The 27,832-nt window shown below is 40.0% G+C and overlaps 1 protein-coding gene across 1 annotated transcript; it reads right to left on the bottom strand.

The window, feature by feature from the left end:
- Positions 1-27,832, bottom strand: gucy2cb (guanylate cyclase 2Cb). Its single transcript, XM_060938970.1, has 27 exons — positions 27,724-27,832; positions 20,814-20,926; positions 20,656-20,723; positions 14,890-15,105; positions 14,586-14,704; positions 14,386-14,485; positions 14,160-14,256; positions 13,831-13,963; positions 13,632-13,714; positions 13,316-13,438; positions 13,018-13,085; positions 12,791-12,893; positions 11,277-11,339; positions 11,114-11,185; positions 7,328-7,432; positions 7,144-7,230; positions 6,928-7,060; positions 6,709-6,846; positions 6,412-6,500; positions 4,761-4,852; positions 4,245-4,400; positions 3,873-4,065; positions 3,588-3,762; positions 1,688-1,786; positions 1,427-1,521; positions 1,250-1,326; positions 1-224 (listed from the first exon to the last, which is right to left on the bottom strand). The coding sequence occupies exons 1-27, from the start codon at positions 27,830-27,832 to the stop codon at positions 26-28; spliced, it is 3,105 nt and encodes a 1,034-aa protein (XP_060794953.1). The 3' UTR covers positions 1-25.

Below are 27,832 nucleotides of genomic sequence, written 5' to 3'. Positions count from 1 at the left end.
TAACATGGAACAAACATTTTATAGGTTACAGGTATGTACTAAGGTTGTCTACAGTAGCCAGGTGGAAATACTCAGGCTGCTCACTGTCAGTCATCTCTGCGTGAGCTCTGAGCTTCCTCTGACGTGCTGAAAGTGTCCTCCTCTTCTTAAGACTTGGAGACCTCTGCTCAAGACAAGTCTTTATCAACTCTGCCAGGTCTTGCTGTAGACGCTGGAAGTTTTCACTACCATCACCAGTGGAAGAATACAGCAGATTAGCTATATTTGTAACTTAGCTTAACTTCAATAAACCCCCCCCCCAAAAAAAAACACCGAAGTTCACTCTTAGTTTTTGAGCACTGAGCAGTAAAAGTGAGAATACAACAGACAAGCAAACTTACTCAAGATCAACAGACAAAAAGATTTACTCAATATCTTTTAGGTATTGTGAGTAGCTGCAGGCTAATAAAACTTCTGTAATGTCGAATTGCAAATAATCATATTTTTAACATGATATGCTAGCTACAACAAACTCCAAATAATAGCTTGGTGCAGTGTATAACACCTGAACAACCCCTTCTGTGTGTGCACATGCATGTTAACATATTCCAACAAGGTCACAAACTATGTTTGCCAAAACAGTGCTGCCATTCAACAGTCATTCCTTATAACCTTTCTGTTAAACCAGTGCAATTTCTGAATATCAGGAACCCAGGTTGGTTCATAGAAACAAAGTTACAGAACCTTTTCACACTGAATAAATGAACTTTATTTGACTGAGACGGCTGAATATTCATCTCATCTCATTATCTCTAGCCTCTTTATCCTGTTCTACAGGGTCGCAGGCAAGCTGGAGCCTATCCCAGCTGACTACGGGTGAAAGGCGGGGTACACCCTGGACAAATCGCCAGGTCATCACAGGGCTGACACATAGACACAGACAACCATTCACACTCACATTCACACCTACGGTCAATTTAGAGTCACCAGTTAACCTAACCTGCATGTCTTTGGACTGTGGGGGAAACCGGAGCACCCGGAGGAAACCCACACGGACATGGGGAGAACATGCAAACTCCGCACAGAAAGGCCCTCGCCGGCCACGGGGCTCGAACCCGGACCTTCTTGCTGTGAGGTGACAGCGCTAACCACTACACCACCGTGCTGCCCCGGCTGAATATTATTGGCTGCTAAATGCTAGTTGTAATCTTTAATAAACATTATGTAAAATGTTAAGTAATGAATGAATGTGAAAAGGTGTCTGACTCACGCTGTTGGGGGTGTAGGCAAGGTGTAGTTTTGTCCATGAACTCCTGTTAACCAGTATGTTGTCTCTTTGCCTTTACCCTAATGATGACAATGGGGTTGTCATAAAAATAATGATGTAATGGTAGACACATTCACTTGTGTGATCTACATTAAAAAACAACAACAACAACAACTATACCTTTAAATACGTCTCTCCTCGCTTTGTATATTCAAACTTGCAGTTAGCACGCTCGATGATGTTGATTGTTGACTGACTTACATGGATCCTCATGGCTGTTAGGTATGGACAATTAATAGCAATCTATAATCAATCTCCCAGACAGTTTTTAAACACATTTCTAGACATTTCCATGCGATAAATGGGAACATAAGAAAATCAGAAAAATATAATAGCAACACTAAATAATGCTTTTAGTTATGGTTTATTGGTGATACTTGCGTGATCCTGTAGACTCCATGCGAGAGGCAGTGTTCACTGTGTCTCCAAACAGACAATATCTGGGCATCTTAACCCCCACAACACCTGCAGCACAAGGGCCTTTGCATGCAAGAAGTAGTAGTTATTTAATTTAATTTAATTTAGTTTAATTTAATTTAATTTAATTTAATTTAATTTAATTTAATTTAATTTAATTTAATTTAAATGAACACCACCTAAATCAGAACTTGAGTGAAGAGTCAGAACAATAAAGCTCTGCACTATAAATCAGTTTGTACATGATTTAAAATTAAGTATTAACTATCTTTTTTTTTTTAATTAATAATGAAGTTTTTTAGCCTAAGTGAACAAATTATGAGTCCACATACATAAATAGTCACCTCCTGTCCAGCAAGGCTATCTTTAAGTGTGTATGAAAAGGGAAATTTCCCAGTGCCTTAAGCTTGGAGAGGCCCCACACTTACTATGAATCAGCAAGTTAAGATAAAATTGTGTAATTAGCAAGAAAAATGCAAAACAGCAAATAGTTTCCCTGATGGAAGAAAGTGGCAACAGTAAACAGAAACTTGGCAGATCTGTTATAGCGCATATGAGAAATTAGTGAATTGTGTTATAGATCACAGCAAATGAACTGTCAATAGAAAGAAATAACAGTGATATCAGTAATCACCTGCTGGCTGCTCTGTTGTATGTGATGTAAAGCTTAATTGTATTCATTTACTTATTTGTAATGCTGTTTTAAACTCAAACAATAGAAATGTTCTAGAAATATTGGGGATATATATATATATATATATATATATATATATATATATATATATATATATATATATATATATATATATATACACACACACACACTACAGTTCAAAAGTTTGGGGTCACTTTGAAATGTCCTTATTTTTGAAAGAAAAGCACTGTTCTTTTCAATGAAGATCACTTTAAACTAATCAGAAATCCACTCTATACATTGCTAATGTGGTAAATGACTATTCTAGCTGCAAATGTCTGGTTTTTGGTGCAATATCTCCATAGGTGTATAGAGGCCCATTTCCAGCAACTCTCACTCCAGTGTTCTAATGGTACAATGTGTTTGCTCATTGCCTCAGAAGGCTAATGGATGATTAGAAAACCCTTGTACAATCATGTTAGCACAGCTGAAAACAGTTTAGCTCTTTAGAGAAGCTATAAAACTGACCTTCCTTTGAGCAGATTGAGTTTCTGGAGCATCACATTTGTGGGGTCGATTAAATGCTCAAAATGGCCAGAAAAATGTCTTGACTATATTTTCTATTCATTTTACAACTTATGGTGGGAAATAAAAGTGTGGCTTTTCATGGAAAACACAAAATTGTCTGGGTGACCCCAAACTTTTGAACGGTAGTGTGTATATATATATATATATATATATATATATATATATATATATATATGGGAAAATATTTGTTCTTTCTACTGTCTTCATCCTGATCATGACATGATTATAGCTATTCACGCTCATGCACATATCTACATATTTCTGAGCCTTTCTTTTTTTTCTAAACCATATTGCAATTACAATATACAATTCTGCACTCAAATAGTAGCTTCTGCAAAAGCTGCACATCAGCATCCATGCATACTCAGTGTATTTCATTTAATATGCACATTGTTTACACCATTTACACCACGAAATCTGAGCAGAATGTACAGCTCAGCAGCCAGCTGACAGCATGTGAATAGTGTTCAGTCCTGCTATGCTGTCATTCACATGCTGGTTATCTCTACAACTTTGTATTTATATTTGCACACCACACGTAAGTCACCTTCCCTCAGCCTGTCCCCATAACAAAAATACCACCCTGAGCCTGGACACCTCTTGAGACAGACCTGCAGTGTGTTTTAGATGTCTGAACAATACCTGAGTGCACTCCTATACGGATCCATACAGGCAAGCCGGGCAGGTGGCGCAACTCAAAAGTGCCCATGAATGAGAGAATGTCAAGCGCCATATGGCAAATATCCATCACGTGTCTGTCTCCGTTCCGCCGTGGAAGACCCGACACCACCATGTATGCATCGCCTATAGTCTCCACCTGAATCAGAAACAGGCGAAGAGATAATGTCATTCAGTAGTTACTAAAGCACAAAATGGATTGTGCACAAGTACTGTCTGAATGTGATATAGATTCATCTGCAGAGGCACCTTGTAGACATCATGATGGTCAAGGATGCTGTCAAAGTTTTTGTAAATGTCACTGAGCATGTCCACCACCTCCATGGGTGTGCTGTAGTGGCAAAGGGTGGTGAAACCTACAATATCACTAAAGTAGATAGTAACCTCATCGAACAGCTCAGGCTCCACAATGCCAGTCTCCTTCAGAGAGTGTACCACTGGCCTAGAGCATACACATGATTTTAGCTCATGACTGTCATCATAAACTTTACGCAGCTACAACTACACACAAAACACTGAAATAGTAAGGCACACTATATCCGAAATAGAGGAAATATATCATTGGCTGTGTTCTGAACATGCAATCTGAGAACAGTCAAACTCTACAGTGTTGGACCTTACCCTGGAAGAAGCATGAAGTTGAGATTGTCTGCTCTATCTCTCTCTGCCTTGTACAGAGCGGTGCGCTCTTCCACCAGGTGCTCTAGGTTACGGGAATACATCTGTAGCCGCCGAATTAGGTTCCCCATATAACTCTCATTGGCCTGGTTGTGGAGACTTTGAACAAATTTAAAAACATGTCTGTTAAACTACATCAACCTCTATAGCAACTCTCATTTAGCATAATAATCAAAAGTTACTTCCTGTATCATTATGTAATCAAGACTTGAATGTGAAGTACGATGCCAGACTATACATTACCATATAGACTGTAAGCTATAAAACATCTACCTCTACCTCTTTTTTGCTACTAAAGAATAAAATAGTTATTTGTCATGTCTTTTTGCACTATGTACACTGCCTTACTTTCTGAATTGCAGTGCATGCTGTCTTGCACTACCTTTAGTTCTGCATCTGCCCCATCCTGTCTCTTACTGTGTATTTCAAGTTTGTTTTACCAGAGAGAACAGCTCTTACCTGACAATCTTTCCCAAAGTGCTTTCAATCTTTCTGAAATCTGGTCTTTTCTCAGGATCTTCATCCCAACAGGATTTGATAAGCAAGTACACCTGAAACCATGGATTATGAACAAAAGACACTGTAGGTCTTTTTTGTTTGCCCTGACGTTTATCAGAAATGTATGAAAATACCATCTTAACATAAGATACACAAACACACATATACAGTTGTGCTCATCAGTTTACATACCCTGGCAGAATCTATGATTCTTTGACCATTTTTCAGAGAATATGAATGATAACACAAAAACATCTTTTCCACTCATGCTTAGTGGTTGGGTGAAACCATTTATTGTCAAACAAATCATAATGACAACAGAAACTACCCAAATGACCATGATCAAAAGTTCACATACCCTGGTGATTTTGGCCTGATAACATGCACAGAAGTTGACACAAATGGGTTTGAATGGCTACTAAAGGTAGCATCCTCACCTGTGATCTGTTTGCTTGTAATCAGTGTGTGTGCATAAAAGCTGAGTGAGTTTCTGGGATCCAGACAGACTCTTGCATCTTTCATCCAACCACTGACGTTTCTGGATTCTGAGTCATGGGGAAAGCAAAAAATTGTCAACGGATCTACGGGAAAAGGTAGTTGAACTGTATAAAACAGGAAAGGGATACAAAAAGATATCCACGGAATTGATAATGCCAGTCAGCAGTGTTCAAACTGTGATTAACAAATGGAAAATCAGGGGCTCTGTTAAAACCAAACCACGGTCAGGTAGACCAACAAAAATTTATGCCAAACAGCACAGAGACAAGCCTCAAAACTTCTGGAACAAGGTAATTTGGAGTGATGAGACCAAAATTGAACTTTTTGGCCACAACCATAAACGTTACATTTGGAGAGGTGTCAACAAGGCCTATGATGAAAGGAACATCATTCCTACTGTAAAGCACGGAGGTGGATCGCTGATGTTTTGGGGATGTGTGAGCTACAAAGGCACAGGAAACTTGGTCACAGTTGAAGGAAAGATGAATGCAGCACGTTATCAGCAAATACTGGAGGCAAATTTGCACTCATCAGCCCAGAAGCTGCGCATGGGGCGTACTTGGACATTCCAACATGACAACGATCCAAAACACAAGGCCAAATCGACCTGTCATTGGCCACAGCAGAACAAAGTGAAGGTTCTGGAGTGGCCATCTCAGTCTCCTGACCTCAATATCATCGAGCCACTCTGGGGAGATCTCAAACGCGCAGTTCATGCAAGACAGCCCAGGAATTTACAGGAACTGGAGGCTTTTTGCCAAGAAGAATGGGCAGCTTTACCATCTGAGAAAATAAAGAGCCTCATCCACAACTACCACAAAAGACTTCAGGCTGTCATTGATGTTAGAGGGGGCAATACACGGTATTAAGAACTGGGGTATGTAAACTTTTGATCAGGGTCATTTGGATGTTTATTGTTGTCATTATGATTTAAAAATAGAAAACACAGTTGTTTATCAATAAATGGCTTCACCCAACCACTAACCATGAGTGGGTAAAAAAGTTTTTGTGTTATCATTCATATTCTCTGAAAAAAGGCCAAGAAAGCAAAAATTCTGCCAGGGTATGTAAACTTATGAGCACAACTGTACATCCATACATGCGGCGCACACACCTCCAATTCTTTTTCACTTGCAGTTTCAAAGTTTAGGTCAGGCCTGAAGAAATGCAGCATTCGGGGATACTGCACACAGTCCAACTTTTCTGTTCAAAGAGAAGAATAGTTGTATATTTTGTACTATGTAAGAATGGGTTACAAAGAAATATTTTCCTCTACCATGTAGGAAGACAATTACTAAAACCTCACTGAAAACTGAATAGTGTATGAACAAATCTAACTAGCAGATCTAACTAATAATTCTCCAGCAGGGGTCAGTATGTGTATGTTGAGGTGCAGCTTAGACAGCCTCACCAGCTTTGTCAGAACAGGCCTTGGTGTAGAATGTGCACTTTCTCAGCATGATTTCCTGTGCAATTATGGCAAAACTATAAACATCACCCTTCTGAGAAATGCCGTCCTTTCGTAAGTGCTCTGGAGCAGTCCACAGATCTATGAGAAAGAAAATATTTGAGGAAAGATGAAGAAATAATATTCTGGTCAGTGTGAACGAAATAACTGAGAGATCCTTACCTCTATCTGGACTTTGGATAGTATTAAAGCCAAAGCCAGTAATTTTTACTACCATTCGATTATCAATGACACAGTTGGTGGACTTCAGATGGCCATGGACTTCAATGTTGCTTGAATGAAGATAGGACATGCCCTGCATGGCACTATGTTAAAGACTTTTTGCCACACAAAACATTAAAAAATATGAACTCAAACAATAAATAAGTGTTAACATACCTTTGCAATGTCATACATGACAGAGATTTTGAACTCCCAGTCCATGAAGGTCTCCTCTGGGTATGAAATCCTATCATTAAGTACATACTGAAAGAATATAGATATCAAAAAAATGTGTGTAAATCTGAGCTAAACCAGTGGAATGTCAACTTTAAGGTCATGTGATTTGTGCTGCTCAACACACCCTTAGAGATCCTCGCTCTCCGTACTCAAACACTCCAAAGACTTCATGATCAATCTTTACCGTACCATAGAATTTTATTAGGTTGGAATAATCTATTTGTAATATCTGAAAAGAAAGAAGACCAAAGACAAAGTTATCTCCTGTTTAAAATGCATTTGATAGTTTCAAGACATATAAAAACAAGTGTTTACAATTGAGGCCAAAAGTTTCCATAGACCTAGGCTGAAGACTTTCAAAAGTTTCACAACTCCACCCATTTCATCTTACTTCAAGTCAAGTCAAGTCAAGTTTATTGTCAAATATGCTATACATGCTCGACATACAGCACAGATGAAATATCAGTCCTCTCTGACCCACGGTGCAAACAGGCAATGCAATAAATAAACATAGAATAATTGAAAACAAACAATATAAACAGTATAAACACTAGATAAGAACAAGACATAGACTAAACACTCAGACAATAATAAACAGTGTAAACACTAGATAAGAACTACACACAGACTAAACACTCAAACAGACAATATAAACAGTATAAACACTCTAGATATGAGCTAGACGTAGACTAAACACTCATATATATATATATATATATATATATATATATATATATATATATATATATATATATAAATAAATACACACACACACACACACACACATAAATTGGTTCAAATAACCAAACAGTCAAGGGCACTTGAGGTATAGCAGGTAAACATGAAACATGAAATAAGCAGTATAAACAAACTAGCAGCTGTTAAGATGAGGTAGTGCGGAATAGTGCAAATGAGCGAGGTAAAGTGAGATGTGCGGTCCCTGAGTTCAGTGTGTTAATGAACGATGAGATGTATGTATGTGTGTGTATATGTGTGTGTGTTGGGGGGGAACTGTGAGGATGACATGTCAGATGCTGAAGGGGGGTGTACAGGCAGAATCTGTGGCAGGGGGCAGAGGGGGGAGGAGGGGCAGAACAGGGAGGAAGTTGAGCCTCCTGACCGCCTGGTGAAAGAAACTGTTCTTGAGCCTGGTGGTTTTGGCCCGAAGACTCTGCAGTCTCCTCCCCGACGGCAGCAGGCTGAAGAGGCTGTGAGATGGGTGGGTGGGGTCACCTGCAATCCTGATGGCTTTGCGGGTGAGGCGGGAGTTATAAATATCCATTACAAAAGGGAGAGAGACACCAATGATCCTCTCAGCTGCTCTCACGATGCGCTGCAGAGTCTTGCAGCAGGACACGGTGCAGGCGCCGTACCACACGGTGATGCAGCTGGTCAGAATGTTCTCGATGGTGCCTCTGTAGAAAGTGTGCATGATGGGGGCCGGGGCTCTTGCTCTCCTCAGTTTGCGGAGGAAGTACAGACGCTGTTGGGCTTTTTTGGCCAGTGATGCGGTGTTGTTGCTCCAGGACAGGTCTTCAGAGATGTGCACACCCAGAAACTTGGTGCTGCTCACCCTCTCCACTGCAGCACCGTCGATAGATAGTGGAGCATGCTGGGTGTGCTCTCTCCTGAAGTCCACAACAATCTCCTTCGTCTTCTCCACGTTCAGACGGAGATTGTTGTCCTCGCACCACATGGCCAAGCGGCTCACCTCACTCCTGTAGATTGTCTCATCGCCATTGTTGATGAGACCTACCACAGTCGTGTCATCCGCAAACTTAATGAAGAGATTTGAGCTGGATGTTGGTGTTTACTTCAGCTCTTATGGAAATAAAGTAGATAACATACATTTCCTGTGTTGAATCAATTAGGGTATCTATTTTATTTCCATAAGGTCTGATTTCAAAATAATAGTTAAGAGATTTAGAGATTTATTTCAGCTTTTATTTACTATATCAGATTTTCACTGGGTCAAAACACTTTTAGTGGGTTTACACACACTTTCATAGTATATGGTGACATTGCCTTTTAATTGCTTAAATCTAGATGGCCTTTTGATTTCATAAAATTGGTGAAATTTAGTTCCTTCTGAAATTTGGTCATTCTGATATATGTTTATTTCTGTAATATCTCAAAAAAAAAAAACCCAGGCCATTCTGTGGCTTTGAAATTATTTGAGAGGATTCCCTAGCAAATAATGTGCATGAAATCGCCTGCTTCGTGCAGTCAAGCAGACAGAGGAAGTCCATGTTCGCATGCGCAGGTTTACCCTGACTGTGCACTGACAGTTATATCATTTTGTCGCTAAACAAACAACTGATCACACTGCAGGTGCTCACTGTCCGCTGATATATATTAGTTTGGTCCTGCGTTTCCTTTCCTTCGCAACATAATGTCTTTTCTTCTTACGGTCCATTACTGTAGTCGGTCTTTCACGTTTCATTCGCACACTCACGTCCTCCATTTTTCTCTCCTGCTTCAAATTTGTATCCCACAATGCCTTGCGAAAACGGGGAAAGTCCACCACATGATGCATGATGTAGTATCTTAAATTGAGTCATGGTGAAGCAGGAAAAAATGGTGGAGAAATTAGGGCCACGTGACCCTAAATTCATTAATTGTTCTATTTTTAAAAAGCTAATAAAATTGGAAGTCTGTGATTCGAATTCAGTAGCCGTCGGTCCACTAAACAAAAATAATTGGGTGTCAGGGAGAATTCTTTTTGTGACCTACATATGAAAAATCTGAAAGGCAGTCTACCTTTAACTTGAATAAAACACTTGGGATAGCCTTCCACAAGTTTCTCAAACCAGAATCACCAATATTTCCTGACAGATCTGTTGTAACTCAGTCAGGTTCATGGGCCTCCTTGCTCAGACACCCTTTTGCTGTTCAGTCCACTAATGTTCTATGAGATTCAGAGCCACTTTGTGATGGCCACTCCAATACTTTCACTTTAGAGGTATGCTTAGGATCATTGATCTGCTGGAAGACCCAGTTTGAAACAAGTTAACTTTCTGGCTGATATCTTGAGATGTTGCTAGTATTTCTAGATAATCCTCCCTCCTCATGATGCCATCAATTTTTCTGAAGTGAATCAGGCCCTTTTCTAGCAAAACACCACCACAACATGATGCTACCACCCTCATGCTTCACAGTTGGGATGGTGTTCTGAGAATGAAATCTTAAACTTCACCACTCAGCATTCATAATGCTGATCATTATGGCCAAACAGTTCCATTTTGAGAGTACTCCTTTGAAACTGGTGATCACCTACAAACTTCAGTCTAGCTTTTTTATGTCCATCTTGGAGGTTTTTCCTTTCACACAAACCTCCAGGCCACAGCATTGTAGATCTCCTAATGGTGGATGTCTTTACCAGTTTCTTTGTTTGTATACAGGCTCATGGTATCTTTGGTTGTTTGGAAATTGCCCCTAAGAAGGAACTGAACTTGTGGAGGCCCACAATAATTTTTTGTCTGACCTCTTGGCAGAGTTGCTTGGATTGCCCATGGTATCAGGGGCAAAAAGGTACTGGCTCTAAAGGTAGGGCATTTTACAGCCAATGTGACACTACCAATTAACTCCTAAATATGACAGTTGGCCAATCAGAAGCTTATGTTATTATGCAGATGTTATTACATCAATTTCTAGAGTATTCCAGACTGGTTTTAGAAACAGACAGCTTGGTGGATATAAAATTTTAACGCACTCATCAGAATTTTAATTCTGATATTCTGAATTAAAGACTGGCCAAAAAATGTTTGTAATATGAAAGGTGTGGAGTTGTGGAAAAACTGACATTGAATGTCTTTAGCCTAGGTGTATGTACAACTTTTGGCAAGTGGTTGTCGCAAATGGAGTCCAAAGCATCACAGAAAGGAAAAATAAAAAGGACATGCTTGCTTACTGCATTAAGTGCTATTCTCTGTCTTTCACTGAAGTAGCCATCAGAGTGCTTTAGCTGCTTAATGATTACAATCTACAACAAAAAACATACAGTTATATTGAAATAAAGTTTTTATCTGAATAGGCAAGTTGATGAGAGAGCTACTAGATGAATGACTAAGCACCTTTTTATCGTAGCGTGCCCAGCGAATCTTCTGACTCGTATCTTTCCAGGCATCCTCATCAATCTGAATAGATAGATCGATAATTATTAATAGTCTATTACCTTTATATGAATGATTAAATGTGATTAAATGGACTGAGTAGCTGTTTCTGTTCTGTAATTGTCATGTCTGCACCGGCTTGCACTCAAGACTCCAGTTCCCAGCATTCGCAGCAGTCTCCAAACATGGCCATATGATAACCAACCTGCACTGCCCTTCACCTCCGGAATACTGATTCGTACTACACCTGTTCCCCATCTCACATAATCACCACTGTGTAAATTATAAGGACTCTAGTTTGCAATTACCAACTGCAAAGTAAACATTCAGTGTTCCCTTGCCTGATTTTACCAAGCCTTATGTTATCGTGTTGATACTCTGGTTTTTAACTTTATTTGTACTTTGGATTTTGCCTTTTGTCTTTGCCACTGATACAGTATTCTGTTTGCGCCTCACCTGACTATTGCCTGCTCCTTGACATTGACATTGCTTCACAAATTAGAGTTGTTTGCCAATTTGCCCTTGTAAACACTCTGCCACTTACATCTGTCTGTCGCCTGCATTCCCGATAGTAATGTGTTGGGTTATAGGTATTATAAAAGCAAGTTATATGAACAGATCAGAACGGAAACCTGGTACTGTAAAAAGATAAACATCGTTCCTTCATAATCATTTCATCACTTACAGTACTTTGCTATCCAAACTTTGTTATAGATTTCTATTTGATGACTTCTACATTATCGAGTCGGTACAAAAACATTTTAGAGTTCCAAATTTTCGTTTTCCAGCACAAAATTAAATGTTACAGGAAAAAAAAAATGTTTGTATCTGAGCAGCATATTACATAAGAGACCACTTTTCAGATAAAAAAAAGAAAACATAATGAAAGCTGCTGGGTTTTGGTGCAAAATGAAGAAGCTAGAGTGACAGTCAAAGTGTCCAGAAGAACTGTGGCTGCTTCTGCAAGATGCTCAGTAAAACCTACAGCTCACTTCCTTATAAAACTGCACTCATTGTACCCGAGACTAGTATTGTTTTAAGCAAAGGGTCGTCTCACACCAAATATTGACTTCATTTCATTTATTATGGCTTACTGCTGTTTATAGTATTTTTTAATGTCGAAACATTTCATTTCATTATTTTTTAAGCCATTTTTGGTCTATAGCATTTCATTACATGTGCCTAAGACTTTTGGACAGGACTGTATATCTATAGCTATTTGGTTGATGTGCTTCAATGTATGAACCAATTAGGCCCAATGGAAAGGTACAAAGAAATTTTCAGTGTAAAAAAAAAAACTGTGAGAAACGCTTTGGAACAAATCATGTCTCATACAACGATGCGTTTGCATTATTTTTTTTATACAGATTTGTGTCGTTTGCAATGTCAAAATGACTAGAGCAAAGTAAATGAATCAAGGTACAAAAAGATGCAAAGTTATAAAGCTTAAGGCCTGAATAGATGGCAAACATTACCTTTAGAGACACTGTATTTCTCTCACTGGACTCTACAAGGGTAATGAGCTCTCCAGGGATGTGGGACCATCTCTTCTGTTTACGGCGGGAGGACCTGTTCTGCCTGGGAAAGCAGAAGTGTATATTTATTTATGTTCTCCAAACACAATTAAAACACTAAGTAGACAAGGAAATAATAAAATATGACAGCAGGGAGGAACTATGGTGGTCATGTCTGACGTTCTCACCGGTAAGAGACAAACGTAAATGTGACTATCACTACCAACACTAGGGAACACAGTATGACAATGACATGCTTCACCGGCCGACCTGCACATAAAAAAAGTGAGTTAGAAGTCATTGCTAAAGTGTCTGCAAATAATAACATTCATGCAGTTTTGCTGTTTAAGCATGGTTAAATTAAAAATTCATACTTTGTGCCTACTATATGTATGACTTAAAGTGTGCAACCTTCACAGTATTGAATATCATGCAACAGTGTCAAACTGCTAACAGCAAAAGCAACTAAATCAGAAAAGCCGTAACACCTGCATTATCAACAACAGGCTGATCATCAGGAAGTTGCTGTTGAGGCCAGATGAATGAAGGATTGACGTCGACCAGTGTTGTGTTATTATTGCTGGTGTCAAACTCATACAGGACTTTATACTGAAGAACAGAAAAGGGAACTTCAGCTTTTATGTCTGATAACACAAACTGATTGCAACCAGTTCCTAAGGTACTGTGTGCTCTCTGTGAGAATTAGAGTAGTGACTTTATAAACTATTCCCTCATTTCCATAATTCCCTTAGCAAATCAGTCTAATGTGTTCAACTGGAGGAGGTGAAGATTTATTGCTTACCTCATTGTTAGTGTTGGTATAAATCAGTGAAAACACCACATCTCTATCCCCATACTCATCTAATACATAATCTCCTGCAATACCTGTGATCATAAACACAATATAAAACAGGTTTATTTTACATGATGCTGATGTTACTAACTGTAACTGAAACTTAATAAGGAAGTCAACATTATTTTAAAGTCTCTATTGCATAAACCTTTAAATGATACATTTCTGAAATAGGTAATGTTGACACTGTTGACATCCAAGACAGGAGTCTGCCAGATTTTCCTCATCACCTGCCCGAACAGCAGCACCGCATCATGATATGCGGCAATATAATCATTCATCTACAGACAGCAAGACAGAAGAACAGACATGAAGAGACAGATACAATAACATCAATATAGTAAAGCTTGTGGCATATGGACTGGCAACAAAAAAGTGTGTAATTACTCTACACAGTACAAAACAGACATATGCATGATAAAGAAGCACAGAATGACAGACTTGGTGCTAAAAAAGAAAAGTAGAAACCCCCCTGACCGTGTTGTTGGTTATGGTGTAATTTCGAGTATTGGGCATTGTCAGGACCAAGACGTTCTTCATAGCATCATTGGATGGTTCAAGGTAATACTTGTCACTAAAAAGAGATGTATGGCAATGTTTAGTTTTCTATGTTGTTCCCGAATAAGCACAATGACAAAGCAAAAGACTCAAAGAAAAATAAAACTAAAAAAAGTGAAACAGCAGTGACTGGTGGATGACTGACTTGTACATATCGATGAGAATAAAAGCAATGTGAGGATCAGCATCCAGAGAGCCGTTCTTCAAATTCATGACATCATCAGGAGTTCCGCATAAAATAAACACTATGGGGGAAGCAGACACTGCTTAATGATGGACAAAAATGAGCCTGTTTAAAAGAGAAGGCAAGAAAACAAAATAATAAAACATGGAATGTATCCTTACAGTTACTTTCTCGATTATTTTTTAACGCAGTACTGAACTCGTCTTCTTTTCGGAGCACCACTCTTTTCTCAATACTGGAAGCAAAGGAGCCTGAGCCAACCTCTAGAGCATTGATGTACCTAGTCAGCAGGAAAAAGTAATATCTCATTAGCTTTTAAGCACTATTGTTACATGATAAGCTAATACATTCACTGTTAAAGCACAAATAACTAAAAACATTTGCAGGTCAACTTTACATGAATAGAACCAAACCTTCCATTAAAGTCTAGCTTATTTCATGCAAAGAACATTTCAGGTCACTCACCAAAAGCAATCCTCTGTGTTATTGTTTTTTTTGTAGATGTATGTCTTACTCCATGAAGGCTTAATATTGTCAGAGAAGTTCCAGAAGTTGATAAAGAAGTTGGAGACCTTGCGAGCTGGAGGCAGTAGGCGTGTCAGGTTAGCCTTGTAGTCACAGGACAGGCCAAAGCTCCCCGCTGAGATGACGGGCATCCTGAGATCCAGACCAACGTGAAGGCTGCCAAAGACCAGGTAACATACACAATAAAAGTAACTGCTTTCATGAAAACAAAGGAGTTGCAATCTGTAGCAATACTTTACAGAACTTGGAATAAAAAAATGTTACTAATGTGAAAGGCATGGAGGCGATACTCGGCACAACATAGTTTCAACAATAATAGTAAAAGAATGCCTTTCTTTTAAAGAGCATAGGGCTACATGGCAAGTCTAGCTATTTTCAAGTCATTAATTTCAAGCAAAGGGCCATATTTATTACCTTGCCTGCGATGGAGTAAGCGGGTGAGGTATTGTAATCAGTGCGGTTTGTTTGGTTGTTTGTTTGTGTCTGCCTGTTAACAATCTAGTGTCTAGACGGTTGCACCAATTGACTTCAAATTTTCAGGGTAGGTGGGCAATGGTCCGTAGATTACCTGATTAAATTTTGGGGGTAATCGGGTCAAGGTGACAGTCAAGGTCACTGGAAAGGACAACCTTTCGGTCAAAATAACATATTTTTCATTATAACTCAAAAACAGTTGCCGATAGACAAATGTTTACTGTTATGAGCATATAGGAACTCCCATATGGGCTTTCATTTGGCACCATGATCTTTGACCTTGAGTGACCCTGAAAGGTCAAACTCAAGGTCATAGATTTTCAGAGGGCTGTAACTTGAAAACGGTTGATTGTAGACAGATATTTACCAGTATCAACTTATAGGAAGTGCCATATGGGCTTTCATTTGGCACCATGATCTTTGACCTTGAATAACTTTGAAATGTCAAACTCAAGGTTATGGATTTTCATCGGACTATCACCTGACAGCTGATGATTGAGAAATATTACCATTATCAACATCACATCTCATCTCATCATCTCTAGCCGCTTTATCCTGTTCTACAGGGTCACAGGCAAGCTGGAGCCTATCCCAGCTGACTACAGGCGAAAGGCGGGGTACACCCTGGACAAGTCGCCAGGTCATCACAGGTCGCCAGGTCATCACACATAGACACAGACAACCATTCACACTCACATTCACACCTACGGTCAATTTAGAGTCACCAGTTAACCTAACCTGCATGTCTTTGGACTGTGGGGGAAACCGGAGCACCCGGAGGAAACCCATGCGGACACGGGGAGAACATGCAAACTCCACACAGAAAGACCCTCGCCGGCCACGGGGCTTGAACCCGGACCTTCTTGCTGTGAGGCGACAGCGCTAACCACTACACCACCGTGCCATCCCATTATCAACATATAGGTATAAAATAAGTGCTGCTGGGCGAGGTTTGTTTTGCCTGGCAGCACTTGTTAGTGTGGATTGGGTGGCAGTCGAAGCCAGGGGCCTCGACGACCTGATCCCCGGACACAGCGGCTAGCTGTTGGGACATGGAATGTCACTTCGCTGGGGGGGAAAGAGCCTGAGCTTGTGCGGGAGGTTGAGAGGTACCGGCTAGAGATAGTCGGGCTCACCTCAACGCACAGCTTGGGCTCTGGAACCCAGCTCCTCGAGAGGGGCTGGACTCTCCACTTTTCTGGAGTTGCCCATGGTGAGCGGCGGCGGGCTGGTGTGGGCTTGCTTATAGCTCCCCAGCTCAGCCGCCATGTGTTGGAGTTTACCCCGGTGAATGAGAGGGTCGCCTCTCTGCGCCTTCGGATTGGGGAGAGGGCTCTTGCTGTTGTTTGTGCCTACGGGCCAAATAGCAGTATAGAGTATCCGGCCTTCTTGGAGTCCCTGGGAGAGGTACTGAGGGGTGCTCAGACTGGGGACTCCATTGTGTGACTGGGGGACTTCAATGCTCATGTGGGCGACGACAGTGACACCTGGAGGGGCGTGGTTGGGAGGAACGGCCTCCCCGATCTGAACCCGAGTGGTGTTTTGTTATTGGACTTCTGTGCTAGTCACAGTTTGTCCATAACGAACACCATGTTCGAGCATAAGGGTGTCCATAAGTGCACGTGGCACCAGGACACCTTAGGTCGGAGGTCGATGATAGACTTTGTTGTCATTTCATCTGATCTCCGGCCCTATGTCTTGGACACTCGGGTGAAGAGAGGGGCTGAGCTGTCAACTGATCACCACCTGGTGGTGAGTTGGATCCGCTGGCAGAGGAGGAAGCTGGACAGACCTGGCAGGCCCAAACGTATAGTGAGGGTCTGCTGGGAACGTCTGGCCGAGCACTCTGTTGGGGAGGTCTTTAACTCCCACCTCCGGGAGAGCTTTTCCCAGCTTCCGAGGGAGGCAGGGGGCATTGAGTCTGAGTGGACCATGTTCTCTGCCTCCATTGTGGACGCAGCTGTTCAGAGCTGTGGCCGCAAGGTCTCCGGTGCCTGTCATGGCGGCAATCCCCGAACCCGGTGGTGGACACCAGTAGTAAGGGATGCCGTCAAGCTGAAGAAAGAGTCCTATTGGGCCATGTTGACCTCCGGGACTCCTGAGGCAGCTGACTGGTATCGGCAGGCCAGGCGTGCTGCAGCTCAGGCAGTTTGCTGAGGCAAAAACTCGGAACTGGGAGGAGTTCGGGGAGGCCATGGAGAAGGACTGTCGGTCGGCCTTGAAGAAATTCTGGCAAACCGTCCGGCGCCTCAGGAGGGGGAAGCAGTACTCTGCCAACACTGTTTACAGTGCGGGTGGGGAGCTGTTGACCTCGACTGGGGACATTGTCGGGCGGTGGAAGGAATACTTTGAGGATCTCCTCAATCCCACCGTCATGTCTTCCATTGAGGAGACTGAGGCTGATGACTCAGAGGTGGACTCGTCCATTACCCAAGCCGAAGTCACTGAGGTGGTTTGCAAGCTCCTCGGTGGTAAGGCACCGGGGGTGGATGAGATCCGCCCTGAGTATCTCAAGTCTCTGGATGTTGTGGGGCTGTCTTGGTTGACACGCCTCTGCAACATCGCGTGGCGGTCGGGGACAGTGCCTCTGGAGTGGCAGACTGGGGTGGTGGTCCCTCTTTTTAAGAAAGGGGACCGGAGAGTGTGCTCCAATCACACTTCTCAGCCTCCCGGGGAAGGTTTACTCCAGGGTACTGGAGAGGAGAATTCGACCAATAGTCGAATCTCGGATCCAGGAGGAACAATGCGGTTTTCGTCCTGGTCGCGGAACACTGGACCAGCTCTATACCCTTCATAGGGTGCTCGAGGGTTCATGGGAGTTTGCCCAACCAGTCTACATGTGCTTTGTGGATCTGGAGAAGGCATTTGACCGTGTCCCCCGTGGTATTCTGTGGGGGGTGCTTCGGGAGTATGGGGTTCGGGGCTCTTTGCTAAGGGCTGTCCGGTCCCTGTACAAACGGAGCAGGAGTCTGGTTCGCATTGCCGGCAGTAAGTCAGACCTGTTCCCAGTGCATGTTGGACTCTGGCAGGGCTGCTCTTTGTCACCGGTTCTGTTCATAATTTTTATGGACAGAATTTCTAGGCGCAGCCAGGGGCCGGAAGGAATCCTGTTTGGGAACCACAGGATTTCATCTCTGCTTTTTGCGGATGATGTTGTCCTGTTGGCGTCTTCAAACCAGGACCTTCAACATGCACTGGGGCGGTTTGCAGTCAAGTGTGAAGCGGCTGGGATGAAAATCAGCACCTCCAAGTCCGAGGCCATGGTTCTCGACTGGAAAAGGGTGGCTTGCCCTCTCCAGGTTGGTGGAGAAGTCCTGCCTCAAGTGGAGGAGTTTAAGTATCTCGGGATCTTGTTCACAAGTGAGGGAAGGATGGAGCGTGAGATTGACAGGTGGATCGGTGCAGCCTCCGCAGTGATGCGGTCGCTTTACCGGTCCGTCGCGGTGAAGAAGGAGCTGAGCCAAAAGGCGAAGCTCTCAATTTACCAGTCGATCTACGTTCCGACTCTCACCTATGGTCATGAGCTTTGGGTAATGACCGAAAGAACAAGATCACGGATACAAGCGGCCGAAATGAGTTTCCTTCGCAGGGTGACTGGGCGCTCCCTTAGAGATGGGGTGAGAAGCACAGTCACTCGGGAGGAGCTCGGAGTAGAGCCGCTGCTCCTCCACATCGAGAGGAATCAGCTGAGGTGGCTCGGGCATCTTTTTCGGATGCCTCCTGGATGCCTCCCTGGGGAGGTGTTCCAGGCATGTCCCCCCGGGAGGAGGCCCCGGGGAAGACCCAGGACACGCTGGAGGGACTATGTCTCTCGGCTGGCCTGGGAACACCTCGGTGTTCTTCCAGAGGAGCTGGCCGAGGTGTCTGGGGAAAGGGAAGTTTGGGCTTCCATGCTTAGACTGCTGCCTCCGCGACCCGGTCCCAGATAAAGCGGAAGAAGACGAGACGAGACGAGACACTTGTTAGAATTGAGAAAGCGCATAATGAGGATGTTATATCAAAATTGTACACACAGGCATTCAGACCTAAAATGTAACTACAGACTTAAAAGCTATTTAGAAATTGAGTGAGAGTTACTCACACAAAGTGAATTTTAAGTAAAACAGAGACATGTCTCGGTTATGCCTGATTCTGAACTTGAACTATAGAGCAATTCTGGCTTGAAAATGGCTCAAGCAAGGAGCAAGTGTTAAATCCAGTACCACTATCTGACAGTTTCATGTAACCACAATGCGACATGCTGAAATTCATTTAATTTCTTGCTTGTAAAAACACTCACAAAAGTATGGAATGCCATTTGAGGACAAGATTAAATACATAAATATGACCTTTGTAATTAATCGATAGCTATCATCCTTTAAAGAGCAGGAGAAGGTCCCCCCCCCCAGTGAGGACATCTGAGAAGTAAGCATCTGAATCAGCTACCTTATCTGGAGGACTACATTTTTTAATAAAATTATGAATGACACTTAAAGTGAGCTGTATGCATAGCAAATGAATACTTTGTCAGTTTATCCTTTGACCTGTTGCCATGTTTTCTTTCCAGGAGAACACAGTGAATTAAAAACACTGGCATGATTTTATTAATTCTTGGCAATTAACAATTCAAAACAGCAAATTAAATGTGCGATAAGAGAGATTATATCACATGCATGCTTTACAATTTCATGACATCAATTTAGTATCTCATGGCTTCAATAAACTGTGCACAAGTGGAATAATAGGATGAGCTGAATCAAGTGTTATTTTATGAGCTTGTGAATAATGAAGGTGGGAGCCATATTGTTAAATTAAATAAAATTTTAACCAAATAGTATATTTACAATATACTACACTCCTGTAAAATGGTTTACTGAATACTTGCCATCTTTTCATTCATATTAATCATTTTTCATTTTGTCTTTTATGTTTCATCAAATTACAGCTGACAGTAAGTAATAAAAGCCATTTTCTTCAGCCCATATTTTATATACCTAATTGTTTTAGGTTCAAAGGCTAGTTCTTGTGTTTATGGTCCATGGACTAGACACTATTGAAACCAGTTTCAGATGCTTCTACTCAAAAAATACTGGCAACCACAGATTCATGAACTAAGTGCAGATCATTTACATAATCTGAATGGGGGCCTAGGAAACTGATTTATGTAGATGTATCCATACATGTCAATTTCTCCACATAAATAGTCACCAACTCTGAATACAGCACAAAGTTAGGAATCTCAGTTGAACTCACTCCACCAGATTGAAGGTTGCAGTGGTACAGGTTGGTCCCAGCAGAGCACAGCCAATCATTTTTGAGTTCTACAACAGAATATTGGCTATGAGATTTACCAGTGTGAACAGAGTGATGACCATGTCTCAAGGTTAGTATGATCTGAAATGAACTCTCACCGTAAGATCTATCAGGCTCTCTATTCCTCCACAGGCACTACTGTGACAGCCTTTCTGTTGGTAATAAATAGTTTGAAACCCATTGTAGCTGGCAGTCAGATTGCGAGCCACCCCTAAAAGACAAAACACCAATGAATTTTTTTTTTTAAAGAAGCAACAAAAACATGACCTTATCTGTGTTTTTATCCCCCACCCAAACGAAGTTTGGTGGGGGATATAGAAACGGGTTCCATCCGTCCAGTCATGTTTTCGTTTCCGGGCCATATCTTTAAAACTACTGAAGATATCTTCATGAAAATTTGTATACATATCAAGCAACATGTGAACTGCTGCCTTTTGCTATTTTGGATTTTTGAAAAAAAAATTAAAATTTTTACATAAAAAAATAGATTTTGACTTAGTTTCTAAGAGCAATGTTCATTTCCGGAGCATATATCCAAAACTATTCATGATACGGATTTGAAACTTGCTATACATGTTAACAAGGTGATGTAGATGTGTCTTTTAAAAACGGGTTCCATCTGTCCGGCTGTCCGTCCAGTCACCTTTTCGTTTCCCGGCCATATCTTTAAAACTACTGAAGATATCTTCATGAAACTTTGTATACAAATCAAGCAACATATGAGCTGGTGCCTTTTGCTATTTTGGATTTTTGAAAAATAAGTAATTTTCAAATATTTACATAAAAATATAGATTTTGACTTAGTTTCTAAGAGCAATGTTTGTTTCCGGAGCATATCTCCAAAACTATTAATGATAAGGATTTGAAACTTGCTATACATGTTAACAAGATGATGCAGATGTGCCTTTTCATACTAAGAAATTTGAGAAATTTAAAATTTTCCATGTTTCCATGGAAACAATTTCAGACTTAGTCTCTCAGGTTAGTCTTAGGGGTAGGTTTTGTTTCCAGAGCAGAACTTGAAAACAATGTGTGGTCTTGAAAGTTGGTATATGTGCCTTTTGATACTAAGAAATGTGAGAAATTTTAATTTTTAGCTCACCTGGACCAAAGATCTGGTGGGTTTATGTCATGGGCTGCTGAGGTCAGTGTAAAGAGGGTAGGGTTGGTTTCCTACAGCAGAACTTGAAAAATGTGACAAATAATATCTTGAAACTTGGTATATAGTTGGCATATAGGGTGGGGGATATAGATGACTCTGTCTTCTTGTTTATTTTAATAATGCCCAAGTCTAGTTAAAGTTGATGTACCTTCTCCAGCATATCTCCCGAAAAGTTGAGAGTTGATATTATACTTCAGTATGGGCATGACTTATTTGACTGACAAGCTTTTAAAATGCATTCTTGTGTTCGCTGATCTGACAATAGTTATTGAGTAATAGTGTATAGCTAGCAGAAATCAGCTGTATTTTCTAGGGTTCATACAGCTGTATGAAAAAACTACAAACAGAAAAATTATGTAGTTATTTGAAAACCATAAGAAATCTGCTGCACTTTTCTGGGGGGCCTAGCCCATTAAAGTTCCTCTCTAGAATCACGTCATTTAGATCAAAAGCATATTTGGTACTTGCAAATGAATACATTATGCAAAAAAAAAAATTCAGAAGTAATACAAATTAAACATATCACAACATAGTAAGTGTTGTGCCACCAAGAGCCACCAGAAGAGTTTCAATGCTCCTTTGCAAAGATTTTACAAATCTCTGGAACTATACTGGAGCGATGAACACTATTCTTATAAAAGATATTCCTTCAGTTGGTATTTTGATGGTGGTGAAGAGTGCGCTCCAATGAAATGTGATAATCCTACATGATGCTGAAACACTAATACCAAATATCATAACCGCTACACTGGAATATTGTAACGTGTTGCTGGCTGGCATCCCTGCTGCCTGCTTAAGGAAGCTTCAGCTAGTTTTTCTCTGTTTATCTCAGTAATAACTGTTTCTAAATCCAGATTAAAACAAATTTGTTTAACTACGTCTATTCTTAGTCTCAAGACTTATTTTGTTAAATTGGTTCATTGAAACAGATTACTTCAAAGGTCATCGCATATCAGGGATTCTTGAGATGAGGGACAAAACCTGTCCGGGAGATAAAACTCATTGTAATGATTAAAATGTGTTTAGAAAATGTCAAATAACTTGATTAAACAATAAAACAACAACATATATATACTACAAAATGTTAATTAATTTTTTTTACACATATATTGTATTTTAAATAGCCTAGTGTGCTGCCTGAACCTAAAAATACCCATGTCCGAAAGCACGTTTCATGACTTCACAATACTTAAATAATTGTTTAAAGTACATTAAAACAAACAAAATTGCTACTGTGATCATGTATTTTAAATGAATATTCAACCTGCGTAGGAACCAACCATTTAAAAAATATATTTATGTACTTTTTACGGGATTGAAATCGTGTCTGGACTTTCTGTCAACACCATAAGATTTTTCTAAAAACGCAAAAAATCAGGCATTATAGTGGCCAACTCACATTCTAAGGACCCCTTTTCTGCTCCCTGTGTGGTGGACATGCCATGAGGGCTCTGCTCTGGTAAGTTAATATTTCACATATTTGTCTTAAATTATCTTCTTTTACAAAACCACCTATGTCACAACCATAGAGTGTCAACACCATGGTCGATAAAATTCAAGGTTTATGTGATTTTATTCAGAAATAAAAGTTTAATCTAACTTTATTTTGGAGGCCATAAGCAGCTGGTGAAAAACAAGATGGCTCCTGCAAAGAAAACACGTGTTATGATGAAAAGTTGAAGATTTCGTCAACTCCGTAAGACTCCATCAGACGTCAACTCCATAAGAAAATTTGTCTTATGGAGTTGACCACTTAACTTATGGTGTTGACAAATGGGACTTGAATGTATTATTTACCCATTTAATTAAATTTTATACATTGACATTGTAGTTTTATTATTTTATATTTTAATAACATACATTCATTCAATATGAAATACACAGAAGATAATTATTTCTTTTGTAATACTGAATTCAGTCTGTATGTACTGTGTGTGTGCGTGCACGTGCGTGCGTGTGTGTGTGTGTTCATTATGTGAGAAATAAGTAAGTTACAATACAATACACATTATGTTTTCCATTTAAGGTGCTTAAATAACAAAGAGCTTTTGTATTATTTGAACAATCATATTTGTTGAATATGGTATAATTATTATTATGCTGATTTCAATCTGCCTATTATAAGGAAAGTAAGTCAAGTACACACATGTATACATGTACATGTTTTGAGTCTCTCTCTCTCTCTCTCTCTCTCCCTCCCCCATCTCTCAGAGATGTTTACATTCAAAGGCTGAATTACTGAATGTTCTGAATGTTCTTTGTCCATGATCCACATATTTGATGAGATGGACTGTTCAAGAGATTAGAAAAGTCTACTGCCCAGTTACTGTTTTTAAAGTGGGTGTGAGTGCAAAAAAAATGAGTTTTTGAAGTTCAATGGTCATGGTAAATGAAGTTATACCCTGTTCTCTTCTAATCCGTCAACACCGTAAGATGTGTGTCAACTCCGTCAACAGCTCGTCAACTCCATAAGATGAGTTTTCTTTTCATTTTTGTTTTTAAAAGGAGATTTTATTATATTGTCTCAGATTCTCAATAAAAACACTGCATTTCCTAAATGAATTTGTAATTTTTATATAGCTGATGTATATTTACCCACTAATAATAAGCGATAGCTCCATAATTTATTTATTTTAAGTAATCGTAGTAGTTTGAAAATGTGGATAGATCAGCACAGATTAAAATTATCTCCAATATTCAAAAGAACTGCAATAATTTTATTCAAAATACATATTTTCTAGGTTTCTGTGTGTCTTATGGTGTTGACAAAATTCCATGCTTGTCCAGCAATCATGACAAAAATGTTAAAAATGTTAAACCTGGGAGATTGCATTTTGACAGCATTAAAAGGCCAACATCTGGGGCAACTATAATATATAAATATATTTTGGAAAAATCAACATTTTATTTTTAGAAATTAAAAACCCATTTTATCCCTTGTCTCAAGAATCCCTGATATGATTTACATCATTTTCATGCTCAGTAAAACATAAGTGACCATCATTCCTTGTGGAAGGTGAAACTATCATGAGTGCTCCAATCAGGAAAGAAAGGTTTCATCACAGAAAAAAATCTGATTAATAAAAATAACTTTGCAGTGACCCTTCCCTATAAAGGAACATGTAGACCAGCAAAAAGCCTCTTGTAGTATAACAGGCCCAACAGTTTTTCCTTTAGGTTTAACCACTTGTACAGATTAAATTATATGAGACTGTCATTTTTTAAATAAAAATTGTTTAAATTTATATTTCATTTGAGTCATGTAAATACAATGCAGATACCTTTAGCTACTAATCATACAGTGTCTTGCAAAAGTATTCATCCCCCTTGGTGTTTGTCCTGTATTGTCGCATTACAAGCTGGAATTAAAATGGATTTTTGGGGGGGTTAGCACCATGTGATTTACACAACATGCCTACCATTTTAAAGGTGCAATTTTTTTTTTTTTTTTGTGTGTGTGTGTGTGTGTGTGTGTGTGTGTGTGTGTGTGTGTGAGAGACACAAACAATAATTAAGATGAAAAAAAAAACCACCCAGAAATCTGGAGTGTGCATAGGTATTCACCCCCAAAGTCAATACTTTGTAGAGCCACCTTTTGCTGCAATTACAGCTGCAAGTCTCTTGGGGGTATTTCCCTATTAGCTTAGCACATCTAGCCACTGGGATTTTTGCCCATTCCTCAAGGTAAAACTGCTCCAACTCCTTCAAGTTAGATGGGTTGCGTTGGTGTACAGCAATCTTCAAGTTATTCCACAGATTCTCATTTGGATTGGTGTCTGGGCTTTGACTTGGCCATTCCAAGACATTTAAATGCTTCCCTTTAAACCACTCCAGTGTAGCTTTAGCAGTATGTTTAGGGTCATTGTCCTGTTGGAATGTGAACCTTCGTCCCAGTCTCAAACCTCTGGCTGACTCAAACAGGTATTCCTCCAGAATTGCCCTGCATTTAGTGCCATCCATCTTTCCTTCAGTCCTGACCAGCTTTCCTGTCCCTGCAGATGAAAAATATCCCCACAGCATGATGCTGCCACCACCATGCTTCACTGTAGGAATGGTGTTCTCAGGGTGTTGGGTTTGCGCCACACATGGCATTTCCCATGATGGCCAAAAAGATCAATTCTAGTCTCATTTGACAAGAGAATCTTCTTCCATGTGTTTGGGGAGTCTGCCACATGCTGTTGGGCAAACTCCAAATGTGTTTTCTTAAGCAACGACTTTTTTTCTGGCCACTCTTCCATAAAGCCCCACTCTGTGGAGTGTATGGCTTAAAGTGGTTCTATGGACAGATACTCCCATCTCTGCTGTGGATCTTTGCAGCTCCTTCAGTGTTATATTTGGTGTCTTTGTTGCATCTCTGATTAATGCCCTCCTTGCCTGGTCTGTGAGTTTTGGTGGGCGACCTTCTCTTGTCAGGTTTGTAGTGGTGCCATGTTCTTTCCATTTTGCTATAATGGATTTAATGGTGCTCTGTGGGATATTCAAAGTTTGGGATATTGTTTTATCACCCAACCCTGATCCATACTTCTTCACAATTTTGTCTCTGACCTGTTTGGAGCGCTCCTTGGTTCTCATGTTGCTTGCTTAGTCGTGTTGCAGAGTCAGGGTCCTTCCAGAACTGGTTGATTTATATAGACATCATGGTGCTAATGATAAATGGTGCTAGCCCCCCAAAATCCATTTTAATTCCAGCTTGTAATGCAACAAAACAAGACAAACACAAACGGGATGAATAATTTTGCAAGACACTATATGTGTCCATACAGCAGTTTTATCCCATTCGACTGGGTAGCAGTTTTAATCAACTAAGTACTGGTAATTTAACAGATCCATGGCCATATTTAGTTTTGAAGCTTCATATAATTTCTGCTCTCAACAAAGAGACACTTAAGACAAATAAAAATACATGTATACATCATTATTATAAAACTATTATATTAGTTTTATTGTGGTTATTGTTAAGTTATAAACTGACTGGACAATTTATTTGAAAAGGTTTTTAATCCAAACCTTGATTCCAGGTACACTGAATTCTGCTATAGATAGTGATCAGATTAGACAAAAATAAAATCTGTTTAAGAAAAAATTATCTCCATAAAAAACGTTAATCACTGATATGGTTCAGGAAATGATTATGGACCTATAAGGACCTCACAGGAATATACAGTACTGTGCAAAAGTCTTAGGCATCCTATTTTTTTTCATACAAACTTTGTTATAGATTTCTATTTTATGACTTCTACATTATCAAATCAGTACAAAAAACATGTTAGAGTTCCAAACAGTTGTTTTCCAGCACAAAATTAAATGTTACAGAAAAAAAAAAAATTGTATTTGAGCAGCATAGTACATAAGAGAGCACTTTTCAGAATAAAAAAGAAAACATAATGAAGGCTGCTGGGTTTTGGTGCAAAATTAAGAAGCAAGTGTGACAGTCAAAGTGTCCAGAAGAACAGTGGCTGCTTCTGCAAGATGCTCAGTACCTTATAAAACTCATTTCCTTATAAAACTCATTTCCTTATAAAACTGCACCCATTGTACCTGAGAGTACTATTGTTTTTTGTTGTTGTTGTTTTTAAAGCAAAGTGTCGTCTCACACCAAATATTGACTTTGTTTCATTTATTATGGCTTACTGCTGTTTATGGTATTTTTTAATGTTGAAACATTTCATTTCATTATTTTTAAGCCTTTTTTGGTCTACAGCATTGCTTTACATGTGCCTAAGACTTTTGAACAGTACTGTATATACTGACAGCTGACTATATGTGCTTGTTCATGAACACTAACAATGTGTAGAATATCTAGACTTCTCTTGGTCATATAGTTCTACAAGAAGAAAAAAGTCTACCAGATTTGTAGTTGATCTCCGTGTCGGTTTCAATCGCTTTCATCACCGCTGGCTTAACAAACTTTATATTCCAGGGGGACACGTCGTCCTGCAGCAACACCACGTTCAT

This window comes from Neoarius graeffei, chromosome 14, assembly GCF_027579695.1.
Source record: "Neoarius graeffei isolate fNeoGra1 chromosome 14, fNeoGra1.pri, whole genome shotgun sequence".
Lineage (NCBI taxonomy): Eukaryota > Metazoa > Chordata > Actinopteri > Siluriformes > Ariidae > Neoarius > Neoarius graeffei.
The sequence above is the reverse complement of the archived record's forward strand: the minus strand, read 5'-3'. Positions and strand labels throughout refer to the sequence as shown.